The sequence below is a fragment of the Leptidea sinapis genome, chromosome 34, assembly GCF_905404315.1.
Source record: "Leptidea sinapis chromosome 34, ilLepSina1.1, whole genome shotgun sequence".
In the NCBI taxonomy this organism is placed as follows: Eukaryota; Metazoa; Arthropoda; class Insecta; order Lepidoptera; family Pieridae; genus Leptidea; species Leptidea sinapis.
Window position 1 is genome coordinate 3,675,740 of NC_066298.1, and position 25,226 is coordinate 3,700,965.

The 25,226-nt window shown below is 36.1% G+C and overlaps 1 protein-coding gene across 1 annotated transcript; it reads right to left on the minus strand.

Annotated features, from left to right (window-relative positions):
• Positions 1-486: 486 nt before the first annotated feature.
• Positions 487-24,522, minus strand: LOC126974990 (lens fiber major intrinsic protein-like). The gene is made up of 4 exons (XM_050822773.1): positions 24,319-24,522; positions 8,378-8,925; positions 6,046-6,126; positions 487-4,166 (listed from the first exon to the last, which is right to left on the minus strand). The coding sequence occupies exons 1-4, from the start codon at positions 24,329-24,331 to the stop codon at positions 4,029-4,031; spliced, it is 780 nt and encodes a 259-aa protein (XP_050678730.1). The 5' UTR covers positions 24,332-24,522; the 3' UTR covers positions 487-4,028.
• Positions 24,523-25,226: the final 704 nt, after the last annotated feature.

Below are 25,226 nucleotides of genomic sequence, written 5' to 3' on the forward strand. Positions count from 1 at the left end.
GATTTTATGTATGTGTGTATGTATATTTTGTCCCACCCTCTTGTTCTATTCTATTCTTATCTTCCTATTGTGGCTTCTGTGGAAGGTATACCACAAGTTTGCCAATGTCATGTAGAAGTAGACGACCAAGCTTAGAGTACTTGTTTACTAATTATAAGTGACCGGTGCTATAGATTGACACAAGTTTTATTTACTTATACAACATTTATATTATGCAATATGTATATTATACAATATACATGCAAAATTTGAATTAAATCTATTCAGTAGTTTTTGTTTTTTGTCCGGACGTACAGAACAAACGGAAAATCAAACAAAAACTATAAAGTCTTCGGTAGTGTTTGTAGAACAAATAGAAAGTAAATTTAAAAAAAAAAATATTCAATGTACAGTTTTATAGATACGATTTTATTATAACATGTAGGTATAGATAATATTATGATGTGCTTATTACGTTGGATGGAATGATAAAATAAACAATGACAATTTATATTGAAATAATGTATTTAAAATAATCTGAACACCCTGGTTATTACATACGTCATTATAATCTAGAGATGTATGGAAAGTCATAACATTGACGTTTGATACATACAGTATACACTCTTACGGCCTTACAAATAAAATTGGCATAAAGTTATAACTATTCATAAACCGAGAAAATGTAAAATATTTACAAATAGACATTTTGCTTACGATTGGTTTATTCGGACGTATAACGTTTCCCGCGTTTATTTGCAAGGCTGCTTGTCATTCGGAAAACTTCAGAATTATCTTTGTATTGACAGTGTTGTCAACGATATTGTAAACATTTTGCATATTCTTTGTTTATGCTTAGTTATAACTTTATACCAAGTTTATTTGTAAGGCCGTTAAAATTATTTACATAATGATACAATAACTATTAATTAAGCGACTTACATATAATTCGGAATACACGAAATAAGTAGATGATATACATAGAATATATTAAAGGTACCTATATTTTATATTATAGGCTACAAATTGGTTATCTGAGTTTGGTTGAAAAAACATCGATGGCAACCCTGAATCAGAAAACAACAATCTCACCAAATGCTAAATCAAGAATAAACAGCATGTGAGATTAATTAATTGGGAGATAATAAGCATAGACCTTATATTAAACCTTATTAACAGTATGTTATTTAAAGCGCGTCATATTCTCAGAAATGTTCCTTACCTGTTTACCAGTAACTTGTCAATAAGTTCAGAGTTAGCACAGGTGTTCTTTAAACATGCACAACAATGAATTGCTGTAATTCAATTGAGGCTTCTTCTATTATCCGACAATAGGTGCAAAATATCATTAGATGTATACAAACTATATGCGACGTACTTAGGAACTTTAAAAGTCTCCATATATTAGAAGAACCAAGAAACCAAGAATATGTAAAATGATTACATATAAACATTTTGCTTACGAATGGTTTGTTCGGACGTATAACGTTTCCCGCGTTTATTTGCAAGGAAGCTTGTCATTCGGAAAACTTCAGAATTATCATTGTATTGACAGTGTTGTCAGCGATAATGTAAACATTTTCCATTTTCTTTGCTTATCATCAGTTATAACTTTATACCAAGTTTATTTGTAAGGCCGTAAGGCTTTAGAAGTTAGCTCTATTTTGAGCAATTCACGCACACTAACACAACGTGTCATACAAATGCGAGTGTAAGACGTAGCTTGTCACGCACACTCAACTAATATTCATGGCCTGTTTTTATCGGTTGTGTAACAGCAAGATCTATACATATAAATTATCTAAATTTGCGGGAAGCAATGCAAGTGACATTGAAATATTTAATTTACCAATCCATATTACGTTAGTCGTAAGCTATAATTACTACTTTGTAGTAGGTACTAAAAAACCTTTAAGCCCGCATCGAGTAAAATGAAACAATAGCCAATAATCGATTTCAAATGAAGTTGCAAAGCACGTAGGTAATATTGTAGCTGCCACACCTCACTTAACACATGAATTGACTATATTAGCTACTTCATTTACATAGTGACAATAGTGATGCAATATTTAAGTATATGTAACTAGGTAAATATTTTCTAATTCCAGAGTTTGATTACTACGACTGTTTCAAATACTTAAACAATAGTGGATCTTAAACACATAGACGATTAAAGGTGATATAATGCAATCATCTCGATACTTTTACAGTTAAAGTTTTGAATAACAAAAGAAAATCGTGTGATGGATTATGTTTGAACGCTTAACAGAAATGAACCTGTTTTACCGCCAATTTACCTTTCAAAATAGATAAATGCTCATCAAATTGTGTTTCATGAAGTATTGTAGTAACGCAACTTTTTGCCCTTATTACCACCTATTCTTAAATTTAATTTTCTTCTTCTTAATTTTAATTAAAGACCGAATTTTTATATAAATTGACGCTTCCAATATTTTTATGTCAATACTTTTAAATTAGTTACCTATTCTTTTGAGACAAAAATAGGCAGAAAGCTTGTTTTTTTTAAATACTAAATATAGGTAATAGTTCGTATTCCAAACAAATGTTAGGTACTTGTTCATCCCCTTTATGAATTTGATTAGAATATGACAATATAGTCAAATAAATATTTTTTTCTCAATATTAACATAACATGACGAAGGCAGGTAAAAAAATGAATCATTGGTAGGAAAATAAAAAATCAAGAGTAAACTGCAGTTATGTTTTATTATCTTTAAAGGTACTTAAGATTTATCAATGGCACTGTATGGGACACAAAGTTATAAATATCAAATAACAATAGGTAGGTACCTATTTGCTGAGCATTTACCTATTCATTTTGATTATAATAAAATCATAAATACTAACGTAAGTATAACTTGATGACTGATGAGTGTTCTCTTATATTAATTTTATGTGACGTTAATATATTTTAATTGGTACTTGTTCGTAGGGTCAATAAATTATTTTGATGAGCATTAAACAAATTGCAACTGAAGGAAATGTAACCAACAAAAGAAAAGGAGTGTGAGAGAGTGAGAGACCATAGGCTTATAAAATACTACCGTTTAGACTTTAGATTAACAGAGCGTGCGAGAGAGATGGACATCTGTAACGGAGCTACAGCTAGATGAAAAGGTAAGCGAATCTATTCTTACTGTATCGTATTTTGATTGACAAGTTGTAAACAGTCAGCCACGGCTTTCTAATATTTTGAATATTAAACAACTAGCTAATGGACACACTGACAAATAAAATTGGGCACGCTTTATCGAACTGTCAGGTTGTCTCTACGCTAGTATGGTCTGCGTCTATGGTGTACACGAAGGCCGAGTAAGATAGAAGGAAGATATTCACCGTTATTCTTTGTATATTTATTTTAATAAAACCTATTTTAACATATCAATTTTTTTAAGTGTTCTCCCTTACTTCTGGGATTAAATATACATATGTTACCAAAATTTGAAGACGACGTGGCACTCGAGCATGTCTCGGGATACGCCCCAGTGCTCTTACCAACTAAGCCAACTGTCCAAGTAATGATTGAACAAGATCACTTAAAATAAACCAAATTGCTTAGATTTTCAGGAGCGACATCTCAAGTCAATTTTCTAGAAAACAACTGTTGGGGTTGAGCACGTTATTAAGACGTGTATAGAAGGTCGTATAGGTGTCGCCCAGAGAGTTGAACCAACATACCAAGATTTACGGATCATGTAACACGGATGCGACGGTTGGCTTAGGCGGTAAGAGCGCTAGGGCGTATTCCAGGAGGCGCGGGTTCAAAACCAGCATCGTCCATCGTACCCATCCATCAATACAATTTCTTCACGCATTCCTACGTCTTGAGTTTATAATGTTAGCTTAATACTAATTAGATACAGCTTTTAGAAATTTTTGTGGAAGAAAATAGGTCAGTCTGTATTTTATAATTCGAGCATTGACACCAGGTTGATATAAAACCCAGTCTCTTGGCACAAGCTGGACAAAGCTCGTCGAGTTGCCTGCCTCCAGTAGTGGAGAGGAACCTGAAGAATGCTTAAGGTCGTTTAGTGGTCAGCCTTGAGGTGCAGCGGCAGCTGTTCAGGAGTGGAGACAGGGGCGGGCGCGGGGACTGACGGGCGCAGCACGTAGCGGTGCAGCAGCGTGGCCACGGCAGACCCGCCCAACGGTCCGACCCAGTACACCTGGAACATGTATTAAATTAATTACGACCCATATAGCCCAGTGGTTATTGACCCTGCCTACTGAGCTCGAGGTCGCGGCTTCGAATCCCGGTAGGTGCGAACATTTATACCATGAATATGAATATTTGTTTCCGAGTCATGGATGTTTATCTTATATCTATAAACGAGCAATTTTTGTATATATATAATCTGAATCTCGGAAACAGCTCCAACGATTTTCATAAAATTTAGTATACCCCCTGTATATTATTTCGGGGGCGAAAAATCTTTAGGATAGGTTTCAATTAAAAATAATTTAGTCTTATCCGTGTTTTAATGAGAAACAGCTACAATAACATTAGAATACAAATGTAAATTTCGCCACCATAATATCCTCCACGAGACTATAATAGCTCAGACGGGTGATCCGGAAATGAAAAGACCCCGTTTCGAATGCAGATGTCGTATTAGTTTTTTTTGTTCAAGTTTTGTACATTATTAAAAATCCGAACAAGGCTCGGTTGTCCGAATATTATGTATTTATGTATGTAACAGAACCCAAACACTTGAAGAGATATAAGTTGTAATTTAATCCGAGCGAAGACGTCATGTGACGCGAGATTTCTTTGTCCGAGGCGCTAGACGCTTGAGCGGAGTAAGTATATTGTATTAAATATATCATTGTCTTGTACCCAGAGTGCAGACTACAGGCTATGCCTTAATCTGGGATAAGATAATTTGTATAAAAGTGTGTCAATATTATTATTAATATTTAAGGTGATTTAAGGTCGAACGTTACAAGTTAACTTATCAACAAAATGCCAGTTGAACCGAGTGAATCTCCTTAATGAGTTGAAACGTTATACGGCGTTAATTAATTGTAATATATCTGTTTATTTTCTTCTCACAAAAGATCTTAATGTAGTACAGTAGATACATATGTGTTACAATTTTATAACAGCTGGTATTTGTGAGGAGCTGGTGTCCCTTAATTAAAGAAGGTTGACCCTTAATTAAAAATCACCAGGACCTCATCCCTAAATCAGGAATCAAACAAGAATTTGTAAAACATTACACAAGTGTACAACAGTTACTCGTAGCTCATTCTAAAGCAATAAAACATTACTTAAAAGAATGTGTATGTATGTGTGTCCCTGTGTGTGTGCGTGTTGGTATATTATGTGTGTATGTTAATCGTATTCTCGGTTATCTATCAGGGTGCGAAATTTTCAGTGGAGGTATACTATTGTTGGTTGGACTACCTCTCCACTTGTATGTTGTGTAATCTCTTTCAAAGCATTTAGTTATATTTAATGAAATTCACTCTCTGTAAATAGTACCTTATCTTTATTATATTATATTTATATAATTACTGTAATTTGTATAAAGTGGCCAGAAAGATCACCTGAAAGATTGTTCCGAATGTCGCATGATCCACATTATAACCACATAGGTTTTAATTCTATCGTCCATGTGTTACAAGTCTGTCAGTCGGCTTGGAACTTAGTCGGAACAAATAGTCTGATAGACAAACATTTATTCTCAGGTCTGAGGCATACTTCAATAAGTGATTAGAAATTCTATTAAAAAAATATCAAATTAATTTCCTATTCAGTAGAAATCTACACTAAAAACACTAAAATATCAAAGCATTTCGTAGGTTTTATTTATTGTTATTTTGGTGTTTAGGGAACAGTTATGGTATTGTGAATAAAAAATTTACAACTTCTATAACTTGCACTATCCGCATTACGCGGAATACCTCGAAATTTTAGTGCTTTTCACTTTTCACTTATGACAATATGTGGAATCGGAAAACGGTGTGGCAGAGCATGAAGTACGGACAAACAAACATTAATTTTCATATTAGTTATAAGTACATAATATAAACACAACATACCCAGTGATTGGAAACAAATCTCTGCAGCAGTGCTGGAGCCAAACTTCGAACTGGATTCAAACTTGCACCAGTCAGTGCACCCTGGAACGTAATTGCAAAAATCAAAAAAGGCATTGATCCCAAGAATTGAAATTGAATACCGAAAATTCAGTCTAGTTGTAACCGTTTTTCTCTAAATTAATATAACAAGCAGTTCAAAAAAAAATAAATATTATAGTGTTTATATATATAATACGTCCGATAGTTGTTGTTCTTTTTATTTTTTAAATAATATAAAAAATAATAAATTGACCTCGGAATATTTAGTTTAAACGCAAACCTTCGGTTATTATTATAAATAATTATTATTTTATATTATTATTAATAAATAATTATTATAACTTTTAAATTTGACTTGTACGCCTTGGCCACTTGCTTTCGCATGGCATGTATTAACACATGTCATGTCCTTAACGCCTTAAAGCACTACCATAGCATACTAAATAGCACCCAAATAGCAGAAGAAATGGCCAAGAAACTCCCAACATTAATTGTTGCGCTATTTTACTCTCTTATTCTTATATTGCTATTTCGTCGTTGTTTCTTTTTTTGCCTTTTCTATCATCATTTATCATTCGAGCCGTAAGACGTCCAATGCTGGACAAAGGCCTCCGCCAAAGATCGCCGTGATTAGTCCTGCGCTACCCTCATCCAACCTATTCCAGCGATCTTGACCAGATCGTCGGTCCTTATTCTTGTGGGGGGCCTACCAACATTCTATATTCGAAGGCTTTACGCCCCAACGGCCGTCTGTACGTCGAGCTATGTGCCCTGCCCGCTGCCACTTCAGTTTCGCAACCATCTGAGCTTTGTCGGTAAGTTTGGTTCTCCAACGGATGTCCTCATTTCTGATTCGACCTCGCAGAAAAACATTAAAAAAATTAAAGCCATTTCTATAAGATAATGATAATCTAGTGCCGTTCAGTCTCTTTGTTTAGATGCTCTGCAGTGGAGTTGTAAGACTAAGGGACCCAGAAGAACTCCATACGTAATTCATAATCAAGTGTATTGTTGTCAATGTCCTTTAACAGTCTGGGTATAACAGACTACTTACTTGAGAATAGATATTGAGACGGTGTATATATTCGGACTACATAAGGCGTATTTTATAAGACTCCAAATCAAACACTAAGTAGGTATTCGTGTTAGACAGACTGATGAATAGATAAATAAAGGAACCTTTATTTGCAGAGAGCAATGGAAGTGACATTGAAGGGAATTAGGTGCTTAATTTATCCATATTACGTTAGTTGTAAGTTTTAATTACTACTAAGTAGAAGGCACTTAAAAACCTATTAGGCCCGCATCAACTTGGAACCAAATAAAATTAACCATTAGTCGAAAATTCGATTTCAATTGAATTTGCAAAGTACGTAATATTCTACATGCCACACCTCACTTAACTCATGAATTGACTATTTATATTATATATTTATATGGTGATACAATATGTATATATATTTATGCAGGTTTTAGTAGGTAATATATTCCAGAGTTTGAATACCACGACTTTTTCAAATACACAGCTAACAGTGGATCTAGATATCACAGACGAGGTGAAATACTGCAATTTCCCCGATACATGAATGAGTGTGAGATTTGGCATAGTGACAGTTTACATAGAGAAGAAGTGCGCAAAGCTTATATAATAAAATATGTACTTTATTGAACAGACTAGTCTATAGGAGTAGGACCTCGTGCGACCGACGATCTTTCTTACAAGGCATTTATTTTCTCAAAATTGATTCCTTTAGAATTCTTTTTGATGTCATTTCTAATACACTAGATACTACTACCGCTTCGGAAACAAATGGCGCTCTGAGAGAGAAGAAGCGGCGCAAGAAACTCTCCCAGCATTCTTTTTTTTTGCGCTCTTTTCAATAAAAATATATAATGTTGTACAGTCATTTCTATCGCTATAAAACAATCATAATCTAGTCCCAGGCTGTCCGATCACTTAGATATTCAGCTGTGGAGTAGTAGGATTTACGACAGAGCCATTTTTTAATAAAATATTTACATTTATTTATCGAACAGTGTCTGGGACTTTATTATAGAAGTGTATACACTTCCATAATAAAGTCCCAGCCATTTACCTTTAAAGCTATTATGTATCTTATGAAGCCTACTAGAATTAGTTACAAGCAATCCCTTATTTCTAATGTTGTAATAAATTAGTATCTTAGTTTGGAAGCCAAACACAGCGATACGAAACTCTTTGTGTGTTTTATATTTATGTATTATATAGATACATATCAAAGAACCCGTGCGAGTAAGAATCAGTATTAATTACCCCGGCATAGATGAGTCCAGCGATAGTGAAGGCGAATTTAATCGAGACAGTGGGGTCTTTCTTGCCAGCATCCTCGGCTGCCCAGATGCTGCAGCATAACAACGCCAGACAGCCGGTGAGTACGGCCTCCACCGCCATTGCTGCGCTCTCGCCGACTAACACCGGTGCCGTGCCTCCCACAACTGTTTCAGTTTTGAATACTTCGGGCGCTAACCCCATCAGCGCACCAAACCCTAACGTGGCGCCGATTATCTGAGCTATTAAATAGCCAACAGCTGCGAGTGGCTCAAGTCTGCCGTAGAGGGTTGCAGCGAGCGTGACGGCTGGGTTCATGTGCGCGCCCGAAACCGGTCCGAACGCCTCGATGTTGATGAGGACGACGAAACCGAACGCGAGCGCTACGTTGGTGAGCGGGACATCCTTCGGCAGTATGGAAGCAATGCCGAGCAGGACTAGCAGAGCCGTCGAGATGACCTCAGCCAGCAGGGCGCGCCACCAGCGACATAGCCAGCCTGAAACTCCGCGCCTGCTGCCACCGCGTTCCGAACCTGACACACAATAATAATATTAATAGTCATTTATTTCGGATTCATCCATTCATGAGATTACATCCATATTTGTTAGTAGAATTTGCAAGCTTACAAAATAGTGTTAGTAAATACAATACAATCATGAATTGACTTATCACAACAATACACACGAACATTGATCAGAAAAATTCACCATTATTAATAATATTAACTATTTAAATAGGGAACATAGTATTGGATATGAAATTTTCCAAATTAAAGTGTAAGTTACAAGAGATAGAGGTGGTTGGAAAACGGTTTTCTGATATGTTTACCGTGGGAGTTAATCAGGGTTCGATTCTTAGACCCTTCAAATTCCTTATTTCTCGGTAATTCTATAATTATTTATCAAATGCATTGTATTATGTTTTTGCTGATTATACGTCTACGCTGCTGGTAAATAAATCGCTATTCAACCAATTCTGAACAAGATTATCTACTTATTATGTAAAATATTCATAAGTTTTATTTCTAAAAAAAAATTTTATATAAAAGGTGTAATTTTCGTGTTAATCAAGAAAATGGGGCTAAAGCCAAACATCTATCTATGGAAAAGCGATGGTTTAGTCGTTACATAGTGTCATTTACAGGTTTCAGATGCAATAACAGCTGATGTCTATTCTACAATAGTATAGTAGTATCTACATACTGAATATAAAATCTCAGTGAGACAGCCCCGAATCGGTAACCTATATTCATCTCACCTCACTTCCCTCGAGAATAAATTTAGCTCTGCAGCATATACCTGTATTAAGAAACCCTTCGACACCCGCTGCATTCGCTAGGCCTGGCCGTGGATACAATTTTCACGCAGTTTAGACAATTTTTACATGATATTTTTTTTTACTTTGGAAGCAATACAAACTCTATTCATAGAATTGTTGAGTCTAGGTCCCCAGCGTTCTACCGCGAAAAGTATTTTTTTTCCACCTGTAATACTTATTCCAGGAACAAACATAGGTAAGCTTCTTATACCTACTACTATTCATTCGGCTCGTTTAAGTCATTAAATGCTTGTACAACAGGATCCCAGAATAATAAAAACTACATTTAAAAAAGCCGACTTCAAAAACTAAAAAGTATAAAATAACTCATTAAAGATTTAAATAAATACGAGGTGTATTATTATGCAAACCTAATAAATAAAATACTATTATTTGTATATGCTACATATTGATAGGGTTTAAGTCGGTGGTTATAGGTTTGCATAAGAGGTAATATAAATAAAATCTTTATTTAGTTATTTCATAAATAATAAAAACTATACAGCAGTCGCACACATATTAGGTATGTATGTCTAATTTTCTAGTGCTATTACTCCACTTGAGCCATTCTGTGACCTCACAACCCTCAACACTTACATATTAATTACGCAAGAACACGAATTTTTAACATGTATTGGCAGTTAGACTTTCGACTCTCCTATTGCAAACAAAAAGAAGCATACCGTTCCTTCAACACACCGGGAAGTGTCTCAACCAATTACATTATCTTATTTCATTACTGAATGTACGACGAAAATTCTAAATTAATTAAAATAACTCGTAGCAACCTGCTTTAACAATGTGGGTGTGTTTCTCACCTTGGCTGTTGTGTCGCACAGCTAGAACGGGTGACGGTCAACCAGTTCACACTGATAATTATTATTCACTACGTATTCAAATTAATGATTTTATATTATGCAAAGACGTACTTCTGGTGCCAAAACCGGTCTTATATTGTTATTATAGTCATAATATTATTATTAGCTACTCTCACGCATACGATTATTTCCTTATTTGTTAAGTTCTGATAATCAGCGTGTTACCACTAGCCGCTTGTATGTTTTTTTTTATGGAATAGCAGGACAAACGAGCCGATGATCACCGCCGCCCACATTCTCTTGCAACACCAGAGGAATCAAAAGAGCGTTGTCGGCCTTTAAGGAAGGTGTACGCGCTTTTTTTGAAGGTACCCATGTCGTATCGTCCCGGAAACATCGCACAAGGAAGCTCATTCCACAGCTTTGTAGTACGAGGAAGAAAGCTCCTTGAAAACCGCACTGTGGAGGACCGCCACATATCCAGATGGTGAGGATGATATCCTAACTTGTGGGGTGTCGTGCGAAGGTGGAATTCCGCGTGCGAAGGTGGAATCAGGTTAAACAGCTCTTCGGAACACTCCCCGTGATAAATGCGGTAGAAGACATACAATGAAGCGACGTCTCTACGCAACGCCAAGAGATCCAGCCGTTCACAGAGCACTGGGTCCCCGATAATTCAAGCTGCTCTGCGTTGCACGCGGTCAAATGGATTGAGCTGATACTGGGGTGCGCCAGACCAAAGATGACAGCAATACTCCATGTGTGGCCGGACCTGCGCTTTGTAGAGCGCTAGAATGAGGCTCGGCCTGAAGTATTGCCGTGCTCTATTAATGCTATGAAATGCCGTGTATGTTATGATTTTCTGTTAAGGCGAGGTTTTCCCAACACTTTAGGCAAAAAGTGCTCAAACGTATATATCTATAGCGTTAGATATACGTTCGACGCGGGCATGGCTGAGACACTAGCCAAGCGATGCGGGTCAACGACTTTATTATTTCTCACACGATACAGGCAACGCCCAAGTGAGGGGTCAGCATAAATTGTTACTGTGTACATTATAATGTGCGAAGTATATAATATAAGTATAATTTTATTTAATATTGTGCGGTTGTTATTAAACACCTCACCATTCGTTTAAAGCTAAGGAGTAGAACTATTATAAAACAATAAAAAAAAACTACGTTTAAAAAAACGGAAAAGAATCAAATAACGAAAAATTTAATTTAATACAACTTTATATTTAATATAAATAAAATGATATCATTTACCTATTGGATCAGTTTTAAGTTTTAACTACTGGGCCAAACTATGTAGAATTATTGGACCAAATGGTATCTATTCTACATCGAACTAAAGAATTACGTAAATCGGATCATAAATCTCAGAGTTATCGGTGTACATACATAAAAAAAATACCGATCGAATTGATAATCTCCTCCTTTTTGAAGTCTGTTAATCTATATATATAAAAATGAACTGCTAATCGTTAGTCTCGCTAAAACTCGAGAACGGCTGGACCGATTTGGCTTATTTTAGTCTTGAATTATTTGTGGAAGTCCAGGGAAGATTTAAAAGGTGAATAAATATTTAAAGAAATAAACATTTTGACTGTTGCTTCTCAATACATTTTTGATAATGTTTTGTATGTTTATATCACATATAGCACATTGAGGAATTTTCTAGAAACTGTGACATTCATAATGTTAACACGAGGAACAAACATAAACTTGTTATGCCTACTACTCGGTTGGGTCGAGTTAGTAAGTCTTTTGTTGGGCGATGTATATGCTTCTACAATATGATCCCAGAAAATGTACAAAACAAATGTGTTACGAAATTTAAAAGAATTGTTAAAAAACGTTTGTGTGGGAAATGTTATTATAGCATAAACGATTTTCTTAATGACACCACGGACTGGGATTAAAGCCTCAGGCTCTTTAATTATTAATGTTTATTGTACGATATTACATTGTAATCCATATTTTATATAATAGAAAAAAAGCCCGCTGAGTTTCTTGCGCCCATTCTTCTCAGGTCTGAGGCAGTCTCTTTTGAATGGGTGGTAGATTTTGACGTTCAATAAGTGGTTATAAATCCTATTTTGCATAAAAATATTTGAATTTGAATCTGAATTTGAATTACAACAACAGGGAGCATATTTTACGAAATAATTCTTGATGTTATGATATATTATTGACAAATTAATAAACAATATTATTTTATTTATTATATACAGAACAACGTCTGTCGGGTCAACTAGTAAAAAATAATAATAAAGAGCGGTCTAATTAAAAAATGCTGCCAATATTTTAAATGAGTCTAAATAGCCCAGGCAATATTAAACAGTAGTTTGCACAGTGTTGGTAATGTTAAAGAAAAGCCACACTGAAAATTTGCGCTAAAAGTCCTTGATACATCATTTCTAACGCGGTCGCCATGATAGAGTACTTGAAGTCATTCGTAAAGCAGTATTCTTTTAGCTCGACAGGAATTGAACACTAACGTAAAACAGAGAGAGCAACAAAAAAGTGTACTGACGGGTATCGCAAAGGGGCTTTATAAAACTACCCTCATAAATAACATATAATTAAGTTGGAGTTTGCAAGAATTGAAGTGGGCATAGTGTAGGGTGTAGGCATTTAAGATTTTTAAAGGTTGATAAAGGGAAAATACTAATCTATATTCTGTCAAAATTACCCATGACCCTTAAAGGCATTACGTTAAAGTGTATAAATTGGTGAAGTTTGAAATCGATCGTTTTTAATTCATCTAACAATATTTTCAATTAAAGATCAGGTCAAACAACAGAGAAAATAAAAGTCTTTATAAGTTTTCAGCTCTCTGATGATTTTCTGTATGATTTTCTGATGATCTCTGAATTTTAATACATTTTTTTGATGAGGAAATTAATTCAAATTGTTTTTATTGTATCAATTAGTGTCAACAGATATTAATAGATATATTTAATCGCTAGTTAGCATTATTTTTGTGGTGCCTAGCGCCCATATTACAATCCTCCAATTACGTAATAGCTTAAAATGTCAGCTTGAATAGTAAATTTATATGTTTTAATATTTTCATAAGATACCATGCGCAAAATAAGGAATCTATTAGAAAAACTTCGCGATAAATAGGCGCGACACAAAGCGGTGCGGTGCGGGTAGAGGAAGATTGCCGGCCGGCGATCACTACGTAAGTGCCGGCAGAGCAGTCAGGGTTAGCACTTCTTAGTTATTAAATCAAAATGATTAAATATAAAATAATTATGTTTCAATCTACCCATTAATTAATTTTAAATTATTTTGAAATGGGTGAAATAAGTCAAATTCTTGGAATATTCACCCGAGTCAAATGTCAATCTTATTTTTAAAAGTCTTAGAATAATGATTGGTCTCCGCTGCGCTCCAACTAGATAGCGCAGGCATACTCGTAAAGTGCTGGCTTTACTGGCAAGTAATATTACGCCAGTAGACGACCCTCGAGCCAGTCTCGTGGCGAACCATGTGTGACGTTGACGTGTCACAATGTCTTGTTCTGTCAAACGTTTAATTAATTTAAATGTATAATAACACGAAGCATGTGTTATAAATTTTTTAAAGATGCCATTGAGTGTCAAGATGCCACACACAAACATCTAATAGTTGCCGCAATAAAAAAGCTATTGTTCTTAGGTAGCGCGGTATCTAGTTGTAGCGCAGGGGCAGAGGCGGCCCTACCCATTGCGTGGCTCCAGGCGGTAGGTCTTTGCGAGCACATTTGTCCTTCGTGAAAAGTGCGTGATGCGAAAGTAGGTCTGGTTGTAGGGTTTAGCATTTCTCATGTTTTAGGAGAAATGCTAAACTTACACAAATAAATTAAATGCTAAAGTTATACAAAAAATAATTCATGATATTTAATGATTTTTTTTAATATGACATATGAAAATCACTTTAGAACGAAACTTGGTTAAAACTCATCAACTGCGCTTAATTACTTAATATAAACAATAATGTTATAATAAGGCATATTAAACAACTTTAATTTATTAACTTAACTAAGTTGTGGCAGAAAGCTGAAGTTATATGGAACGAATCGGCGGAATTTTGTATAATCATTTGCACATGCAGAAGATGTGCGCGCGCTAGATGCCAATAATGCAAACGCCACTGGATAAGTAGCGTCGAGTACAACTTCGAAGGAGTTTTTGACATCTGTGGCGATAATTCTGATAATATTTTTATCCGACAATACGATCCGGATGGAATGGAAAAACCGCCACGTATGTTCTAAGTCGAAAAATTGGTCTCCAAGCTCATGGCCACTGTTATTTGGTATTGTGAAGGGATTTTGCTTGTCGATTACATTCCTAGAAAAACTACGATAAATGGGGATTTTTATGCCGCATTGCTGACAAAAATGCGTGAAGTGGTGTCCTGTCATGATGCCTCATTTAACTCAGCGCGAGTTGCAATGCGTGCCCTAGATTAAACAGGGTTTAAGAAATTAACCACCCACCTAGCCCCCAGTATTTATTTTCTCTTTTCTAATGTAAGGAAAGACCTCCGAAGGTGATGATTTCCGAGTGATGAAGAGATGAAGATGGCAGTTGACGAGCATTTTCAAGGCAAAGACGGCGAATATTTTTTAACTGGGCTAAAAGCAATTTATGGAAAAGGTAGGAAATGTATAAAAGGAGAGGAGGCCTTCATAGAAAAATATTTTGTATATGTTTTAACACCATTCTTAATACCTTAGGCTTAAAATATTTCAGCCGCCCCTAGTTAGGTTGTAAGATAAGCTATATCAATCAGAAAAGTAGAAAAAAACGCCGAACTATAGACGGCGGCTATCAGTTGGAAGGGAGAAGGTCTGGCAGTTAGGCTGGATATAGCGAAGGTCTTTGATCGTGTATGGCAAAGGTGCATCTCTCAAAACTTCGATCATTTGGGCTTTCCTAGAATTTATGTTAGTGGACCTCCAACATACAGATCAAAGTCGATGGTAATACACATCGACAATAATCTGTATGCTGTTTGAGCAATAGCTCAAACCCGATGCCCGTGAACGCCTGGGTGCCCCAAGGCTGTGTGCCATCTCCTACACTGTTTGTTAATCCTGTTTCTTCTGTTTGTCATAAGTTCCCTTAAAGTCTCGCCCAGTATCGGAATACTAGGTCTCGAAATCTCGAACGAATGCCAATTCTGCAGTCATCTGGAAGGCAAAGCCAAATTGGATTCGAAGAAGCTGGGCATCAATAGAGCACGGCAATACTTCAGCCCGGCCCACATTCTAGAGCTCTTCAAAGCACAGGTCCGGCCACATTTAAAGTATTGCTGTCATCTCTGGTCTGGCGCACCCCAGTATCAGCTCGAAGCATTTGGCAACCCATGCAACACAGGGCTGCTTGAATTGGCCCAGTACTCTGTGAACAGTTCCATCTCATCATCATCTCGGTTTGAAGAGAGCTCGGATGATTTGTAGATTTATCTCCATGCGAATAATCGACGTCAAGTAGCAGCTATGTTGTCGCGTTTCGATTGGTCAGTGATTGTCTCGGAGGTCCACTCCCTTTATCTCCACCACAGTCCTGTAGGTCTACCTCCTTTTCCTTCCCCAGAGCCCCGAAAGTCCACTCTGCTTCCTTTTCCACATAATTGAATTAAGTATTTCACAAAATAGGCTTCTATTTTAAGAAATACTTAATTCAAACTTCGAACAAAGGCCCAATGACAAGAATTCATTAACTTTAGATCTTTTTTAAATTATGGCTTGTTAATATTTAAAAAACTCGATTTTAATAATAAAAATATTCAGCAATATAATAGTATTTTACATTTTTTTAACAAAATCATATTAAAGATGATATAGGGAAAACAAATTCTGTTTTAGTCAGTTAATGAGTTCTTGCAGTAAACCGACGAAATGCAGTATCTTACAATGGTTGTAATATACATAACAAGTGGGTTTGTAATGTGCTGCATCCAATATAAGACGTCCACTGCTAGACAAAAGCCTCCCCCAAAGATCTCCACTCCGATCGTTCCCGCGCTGCCCTCATCCAACGTATTCTCGCGATCTTGACGAGATCGTCGGTCCGTCTACCGACACTGCGTCTTCCGGTACGTGGTCTCTATTCGAGGACTTCTCTGCACCGCCGGCCATCTATCCCTCGAACTATGTGCCATCCGTCTGCCACTTCTGCTTCGCAATAATTTGGGCTTGTTTAAATAATATAAATTATAATATCATTTTTTCCTTTCTCGCTTTGCAATATTATTTTTTATCTCGAGTTTATGATTATTTTTTAGTGTTTTGCATATATAATATGAAATCACTGTTGGCCAATGATCTGTACTTTATTACCTAGCTAATAAGAGATGTAATGTGCTGTAAGATTTAAAATCATATTAAGTATTAAAGAATATACTGTATACATATAAATTATCGAATATTGAATGCACCTTTAGAAATTGGATTCATTGTTTGATTATAAGGATGCTTCGTGAACATGACAACCATGATTAATGTAATAATTAGTAATTGTATCCAACTAATACAATGATTTCTAAACTATACTGTATTTCAGCACCGAGGTAATGTCGTCCTTTCCTTTATAAACACGGATGAATATATTTAGCTCTTCGTATAATTCATGTTCGTCAATATCACATTATTCTCCTATTCTCAGATATTTGCAAGTTGCTCCATTGCTTCAAAAGCTACCTATCACTAACTTAATTAAATCTTTTTATACTATACATGAAACCAAATATGCTCTCGTGATGTTTAAGAGCCTCAAACCTAGGATGGTAGCTTGCACGCACATTGTTGACAATGACATTAAAATAGATAATTTTGAAAATTTCTCTCGCTGTTATTTTCAGAATGCAGATTTTCCATTGCAGCAGTTAGGGGTGTAGACAGAGACTCGGGCTCAGATTCGTGTTCTTGACTGGATAGCGTTGACGGCGGCATCGGTGACCTAATGATGATGTACTTAATTTATCAGCATCCTCGCTGTTTTAACTTAATGACGTCGGCGGCACCCATGGTGATGTGGAAGGAATATTTTCAGCTGGATCAGGATTAGGTTCACTTTCAGTCAATAAATGTTTTGTAGAGGTTTCTTGATCAACACTTTTTATATGAAGATCCACATAGATTTTCTTTTACCTGCTTTCTTTTGATAGCTTGTTTCCTTTTTGAACTACCTGACTCTCTACCGGAATGACGATCACGCGAACTCATTTCGTAAATGTTATTTTGTTTCGCTTAAACACTCAGAAATATGTTTTTAGTATCACTGAGTTTTTTTTTAACATTTCAGCTACTCGAACTTCAATTACTGTAATTATCACTTCTCCAGCGCACTACTTACGCACTTCAATACTATAAGAACGTAATCTTATATATAAAATTCTCGTGTCACAATGTTCGTTCCCGTACTCCTCCGAAACGGCTTGACCGATTCTCATGAAATTTTGTGAGCATATTGAGTAGGTCTGAGAATCCGTCCAACATCTATTTTTCATACCCCTAAGTAATAAGGGTTGTTCACCCTTAATTTTTTTTTTAATTTTTGGACGAAATTTTTTGTTTTTATTTTTTTATAATGTGGCATTAATAATACATACAACTTCAAATTTTCACCCATCTACGATCAACAGTTACTTTTGTATCGCGATTTTAATATCGGCAATACTAGTAGGTCAGCTAGTATTTAATAAAATTGAGATATGTAAGTATACCGTTATACTAACGATTTTATAATCCATACTGCAAGCAAAATAATTCCGGTTGACAAGAGTTGACGTACGAAATGAAACACGGAGATTCCCCGAGGGATAGTGGAGCAGAACATTAAGAGACCGACTCCCTAGCTGACCTGAGCGCTATGCGATTGAGAAAACCGATTGTCAAGTATTTACAGGCGCGATATTCAAGTACTTCAAAATGAATTTTACAATTATGTTTTATATGAATTGTTAGTTAACTAATTAGCTTTATTTTAATTTACCGTTATGTTATGACGTTAATAAGTAATTAAAAAAAATATAGTTAATTTTTTTTTTGATTTGGTTCTTGCGCGAGGCCCCGGGCGAGAGACCCCTAAGGCTGCCACTGCGCAGGGGAGACCAATCCTTAATCTAAGGTTATTGTTTTCTGTTATGTAGGTAAAATTTAATAGGTTAGCATCTTTTTAATAAAAAAAAAATTAAGTCACAAGCTATCATCAACAAAGATCGATCGAAGTTATTTTGTTCGTAGATCAGTGGGAGGCTCCTTTGCACAGGACGCCGGCTAGATTATGGGTACCACAACGGCGCCTATTTTTTGAAACTACTGGGCAAATGAGACAACATCTTAAGCCTCAAGGTGACGAGCGCTGTTGTAGTGCCGCTCAGAACTTCCGGGGTTTATCAAGAATCCTGAGCGGCACTGCATTGTAATGGGCAGGGCGTATCAATTGCCATCAGCTGAACGTCACGCTCGTCTCGTCCCTTATTTTCATAAAATAAAGATGCGATGTCAATTCATAAGGAAGTGTTTGTCATAGTTAAGCTTTCTGCTTTAACTGTTTATTATAAGAAGATGGCTTCTAAGTATCTTTTAATAGGTTTTTTCGAAAATAAATTTTATATTAGCTGTATCCAAAAAGTTACGATGTTGGAGGGTCGGGTATTAAATGATTATAAGTCTGACTGCGATAACATGGGGCACACTGACCCCCTTATTCATAAAAGTCTGCTAACTTAAAGCATTGCTAATTCTCACTCTGTCTCCTTCTATTAACCTAAGTTAGAATGAGAAAAAACACTCCTTAGCGGCTGTTTTAAGTTAGCGGACAATTATGAATAAGGGGGTAAAAGTTTTGCACTTCTAGCTGATCGGAACTATTTGAATTTCGAATGTTACATTTTTTGAAACGTTGCAACCGTCTTAGTAAAAAAAAAAAATTGGCTGGAAATCATTTGTCAATTGTTTTTTATCACATATCAAAGATCTTAGTACGCAACGAAAATAGAATTAAGTCAAAAAGATGTAAAGAGCGATAATTTTTTATGATTTTAAAAGTTCTCTCTCTCCGCAAGACTGTGCCGCTTGAAGCACCTTGCTTGAGCACTGCGAGTCGATGGATTGCGGAATTTGAGAAAGGTCGGGTTTCTTTACATGACGAATTTCGTGAATTTGATTTTCGGGGGCGGCCTTCAACTGCCTAAAATGATTGCATTTTTTTTCTGAGCTACGGGTCTCATCTGCACAATTCCACTTGAAAATCAAAAGAGTGTTAATGCCGAGTGGTATTCTACCATTTGTTTACCCAGTGGGTTAAAAAAAACTTTTCGAAAGACGACCAAAAAGCCGCGTTCTCTGTTTTAAAAAATGGTTCGATCGCCTGAAAAAATGTTTAAAATATAAAGGAGAGTATTTAGAAAAGCAATAAACATAATATTTTGGTTATAAAATGTTTTTTTTTTTTAAGTTACGCTAAACTTTCAGTGTGACCTACGTATAAACTCTTTTATTATAGTATGCAACCACTTGTTGTAAATTACACTACGAAGTTGTAATAGGTAATTCACGAGGTAACTAAAGTTAAAAGATTTAAATGACCACCGAAGCACCCAATACTTTCAAAGAATGTTTTTCGCAAACCATAGTTTCATTTGCTATACAAATAAAATTTGAAAAACACCTCTCGCGTTCCGTGCGAGCGCTCTTCCACTGAGCTAACCGTTCGAGTGAAGTAAAGTTCATAAATCTTGATATGCCTTTGTTAACCTTTTAGGTTGTGGCTTTATATGTGTAAATTTTGGGGTTCAGCGGGTATTCAACGGTAAAGTAGATCCTGTAGATGAAGCCATATCCTGAGAGTTAAACAAAGACATACCAAGATTTACGTCACTCGAACGGTTGGCTCAGTGGAAGAGCGCTCGCGCGGAACGCGAGAGGTCGCGGGTTCGAGACCCGCATCGTTCATAAATTTTGTTTTCAAATATAATTTGTGTAACCAATTCCAGAAGTGAGGCTTATCACTTTAAAAAACCAACAAATTGTTTATTCAATTTAGTTAAAGTCTATATCTAGTTTTACTATAACAGAATAGACGATTTTTCGTTTTTTTTTATGGAATAGGAGGACAATCGAGCGTACGGGTCACCTGTTGTTAAGTGATCACCACCGCCCACAATCTCTTGCAACACCAGAGGAATCACAGGAGCGTTGCCGGCCTTTAAGGAAGGTGTACGCGCATTTTTTGGAGGTACCCATGTCTCGTTAATATTTTCGTAAAAGCGACGGGTTTCCTGTAATTACTTGCAAAATATTGTAAATTATTATTGCGCCGCGACTGACGGACGCGCTTGTATAAATAGTAATCACTAATCACATTATTATTAAAACACATTTAAATAGGTGTTTAAAGTGTTTGCTTCGACTTTAGACTGTCCAACTTTGGCATATTGATTTAAGCGCCTCAATTATCTTTGTATAGACGTAATTATAAACATAATAATTATTATTATTTACAGTTAGTTATGATAATTTTGAACTATTATTGTTTGATAGAATTTGTAAATTTTACTTATCTATTTTTTTTTATGGAACAGGAGGACAAACGAGCGTACGGGTCACCTGGTGTTAAGTGATCACCGCCGCCCACATTCTCTTGCAACACTAGAGGAATCACAGGAGCGTTTCCGGCCGTTAATTAAGGTGTACGCGCTTTTTTTACACAAGGAAAGTGCGCGGTTCTGTGCCCTCCCTAGAATACGACGGGCAGCCCGAGCGAGAATGGTCGGGGAGGGACTCTTCGACTCCGGTACCCTCCTGGGGTAAAATCTCTTTTTTTTATGGAATAGGAGGACCAACGAGCGTACGGGTCACCTGGTGTTAAGTGATCACCGCCGCCCACAAAGGTACATTACAGATAATCCCACATTCTCTTGCAACACCAGAGGAATCACAATAGCGTTGCCGGCCTTTAAGGAAGGTGTACGCGCTTTTTTTGAAGGTACCCATGTCGTATCGTCCCGGAAACACCGCAGAAGGAAGCTCATTCCACAGCTTTGTAGTACGTGGAAGAAAGCTCCTTGAAAACCGCACTGTGGAGGACCGCCACTCATCCAGATGGTGGGGATGATATCCTAATTTGTGGCGTGTCGTGCGAAGGTGGAATTCCGCGGCAGGAATCAGGTTGAACAGCTCTTCGGAACACTCCCCGTGATAAATGCGGTAGAAGACCCACAATGAAGCGACGTCTCTACGCAACGCCAAGTGATCCAGCTGTTCACAGAGCACAGGGTCCTTGACAATTCGAGCTGCTCTGCGTTGCACGTGGACAAATGGATCGAGCTGATACTGGGGTGCGCCAGACCAGAGATGACAGCAATACTCCATGTGTGGCCGGACCTGCGCTTTGTAGAGCGCTAGAATATGGGCCGGCTTGCAGTATTGCCGTGCTCTATTGATTGCATTTTACCACTTTGGAAGTGTCTCTCACGCAAACTATTTATGAGAATATAACTCAGTAACGGTCCGTTTGTTTACATTCTTTATCTTGTCTCGTTGGCCTTAGTATTTCTTTTGAATAACGTAACACCTTTGTTTTGAACATAATCTGGGATCTTGTTGTAAAAGCATATACATCGCCCCACAAAAGACTTACTAACTCGACTAAGCCGAGTAGTAGGCATCATCAGTTTATGTCTGTTCCTGGTGTTAACATTATGGTTATGACAGTTTCTGGCAAATTCACTTATGTGCCTATGAACATACATTACATTATCAAGAATATATTGAGAAGCAACAGTCAAGATGTTAATTTCTTTGAATTTTGCTCTCAATGATTCTCTAGGACTTAGGTTATAAATAGCGCGAATAGCCCTCTTCTGCAGCACAAATATTGTATTAATATCAGCAGCGTTGCCCCATAGCAATATACCATAGGACATAATACTATGGAAATAACTAAAGTATACTAGTCGCGCCGTATCTATGTCAGTTAATTGTCTAATTTTTTTAACCGCGTATGCTGCAGAACTAAGTCTGTTCGCCAATCCTTCAATATGGGGGCCCCATTGTAATTTGGAATCTAGAGTTATGCCAAGAAATATAGCAGATTCCACCGGTTCTATCACCTCTCCGTTTAACAAAACATTTGCATTTATATTTTTGACATTTGGTACGGTAAATTTAATGAATTTAGTTTTCTTGCTATTTAACAATAGGTTACTAGCGCTAAACTAGTACACGATGTCAGATAAAATATCGTTCACTTCGTCATACATAGCTTGGTTTCTTTTCACTTTGAAAATCAGTGAAGTGTCATCCGCAAACAATACTACCTTATGTTTTTTCTCTCTAATATGTTATAAGTTAATGAAATATTATGTTATTATATTCGTAGTTGATAATTTAGTTCAGTGTATATAGTTAGGTACATTACAGATAAATAAAGGTTATCAGTTATTAATAAGTGTTATAATAAATACATTGTAATTACAATGTTAAGTTATCCTCATTAAACAAATTAAATACCCAACTGTAGTACCTACTCAAAATAGTGTAAATTCGACATACCTACCTATGGTTATGTTTATTTGTTACAACAGAATGGAAAAATAAAACAATAGAAGTATATAAAAATTGGTATGCAATAACAAATTAAATATTTTTAAAGCGTTATTAATAAACCGATGCATAGAGATTATTATTAAATAACTCAAATATATGGCATGATGCATTAAATCAAGTCAAACCAAATCTGTAATTTTGTTTGAATTCCTAAGATCACTGTGGCCACGAAGAGGATAATAAGATTTAAAATATCCAGCTACATAACAGTTTCAGCGACATCCTATTGTGATAATAAATCCCAAAAAAATTCTATCGATAAGTGCTACAACCGTCGTTGGTATAAAGTAAACGCTATTGCCAAAAGAAGAAGAAAAAAAAAAGTGCTACAACTAAGCATCATTAGCATTTTAAAATTTCGCGCCTAATTTGTGTTGTACTTTAATTGTCATGATGTCAGTTCGCTATGTTAACAAAATGCTGATTATATGTGATTACTGTACCCACTTATCAGGATAATAAGATATTTAAAATATCTATCTACAAAATTTCCAAATCCATGCTAAGCTATACTAGTCCACAAAAAAAATCTATCGATTGGTGTTGTATCAATGCATTTGAATATTTCGCGCCTAATTTATGTTGTTGTTTGTCATTATGTCAATTCGATATGTCAACAAAATGTTGATGTTATGTGATTGTTGTACGCACTTGTCAGGATATTAAATAATATTTTAAAAATATCTAGCTACAAAACATTATCAGTTCCATACTAAGGTGATAATAATCCACAAAAAAGCCAAGACATAGTCTGTACTATGGGGCGGAAGACAACGATATAATATGTATAACGATAATATACATACATATTAACATCCATTACTCCTACCGGGCTTAGAACCCGGACCTCTAGCTCAGTGGGCGGGCTCTTATTGTCAATAACATGGGCTACTAGCCAGTTTAAGTCAAATCCAGCCAGAAATATCTGTATTACTTATATGAATTTGGTAAGAAGCTATAACTTCGTCACTTTGAATTTAATTCTTATAATTTCCGTACAATTACGTATAACAGTTTATAATTATTCACAAAACAAATCCACACTGGAACCGACGAAAATAGAACCAGAGGCGTCGGCAATACCCACAATATATTATTATAATTAAGCACGTTCATTCTGATAACAACTTCTAATTCTTGTGAAACGATTTAAAATTACTGGCACATGTACTGACCGTCAGCTGGCATTATGTTGGGAGCGGAGTGAACCAGTAGATACGAGAGACGGGCTCGCAAACCGGTGGTCGCAGAGTTACTGTTTCGTGGTTGTTTCAATGTTTGTGGATACGGCGTTGGCGCAAATAGAAACCGCGTCAAACTGCCGCGACCCGCGGTAAACCTGGCTTAGTGACAAACACTGCGTTCGGCGTTCAGACTAGAGTTATTTTGCCTCTGACATTTGCATTTCAAACTCCCGTGAGGTTGGCATTACTATCTTGTCATTTCTTATAGCTTAGATTATCTATTCTATTATTCCCTTCCACAGAAGCCACTAGAAAGAATAGAATAGAATAGAATAGAATCTATTCTATTATTTTGGTGATTTATAACAAAGGATACAAAGCAGTGTTAGGAAAATGTTGTATCCGCTCGTTATGTTTTTGAAAGGGAGATTACTAATATAGCTCTTAATTGAAAGTGTTCGTAAACGTGTATGTCAAATAGGGTTACTATTAATTTAATTTTTCCCCGTATCATTTACTTTGCAAAGTCAAAGTACCTTTCGTACAATAACTTTAAAATACGGGCTTAAACATCACCAAGATCTACTATTAAAATAATTAAAACAATTTGTTATATAGGCTTAATAAGTTTCTTCCATGATTTATACAAATTATCACATAATTTTTGTTATTTTGCCAATATCTGAACGAACTTTTAGAACAATTACTAAAGAGCAATTGCGGATGGATGGAAACCAAGGATGAAAAACAACTAAAAAAAATTTCTTCAAAAGTTTGGATGGCGTCTATTTTCGTATGTCCAATCCGAAATAAAATACACTAAATGTACACTCATAGGAAAGAGGTTTCAACTTAATTAAGAAACCTATTAAATGAGTTGAAAGATGATTTCAATTGTA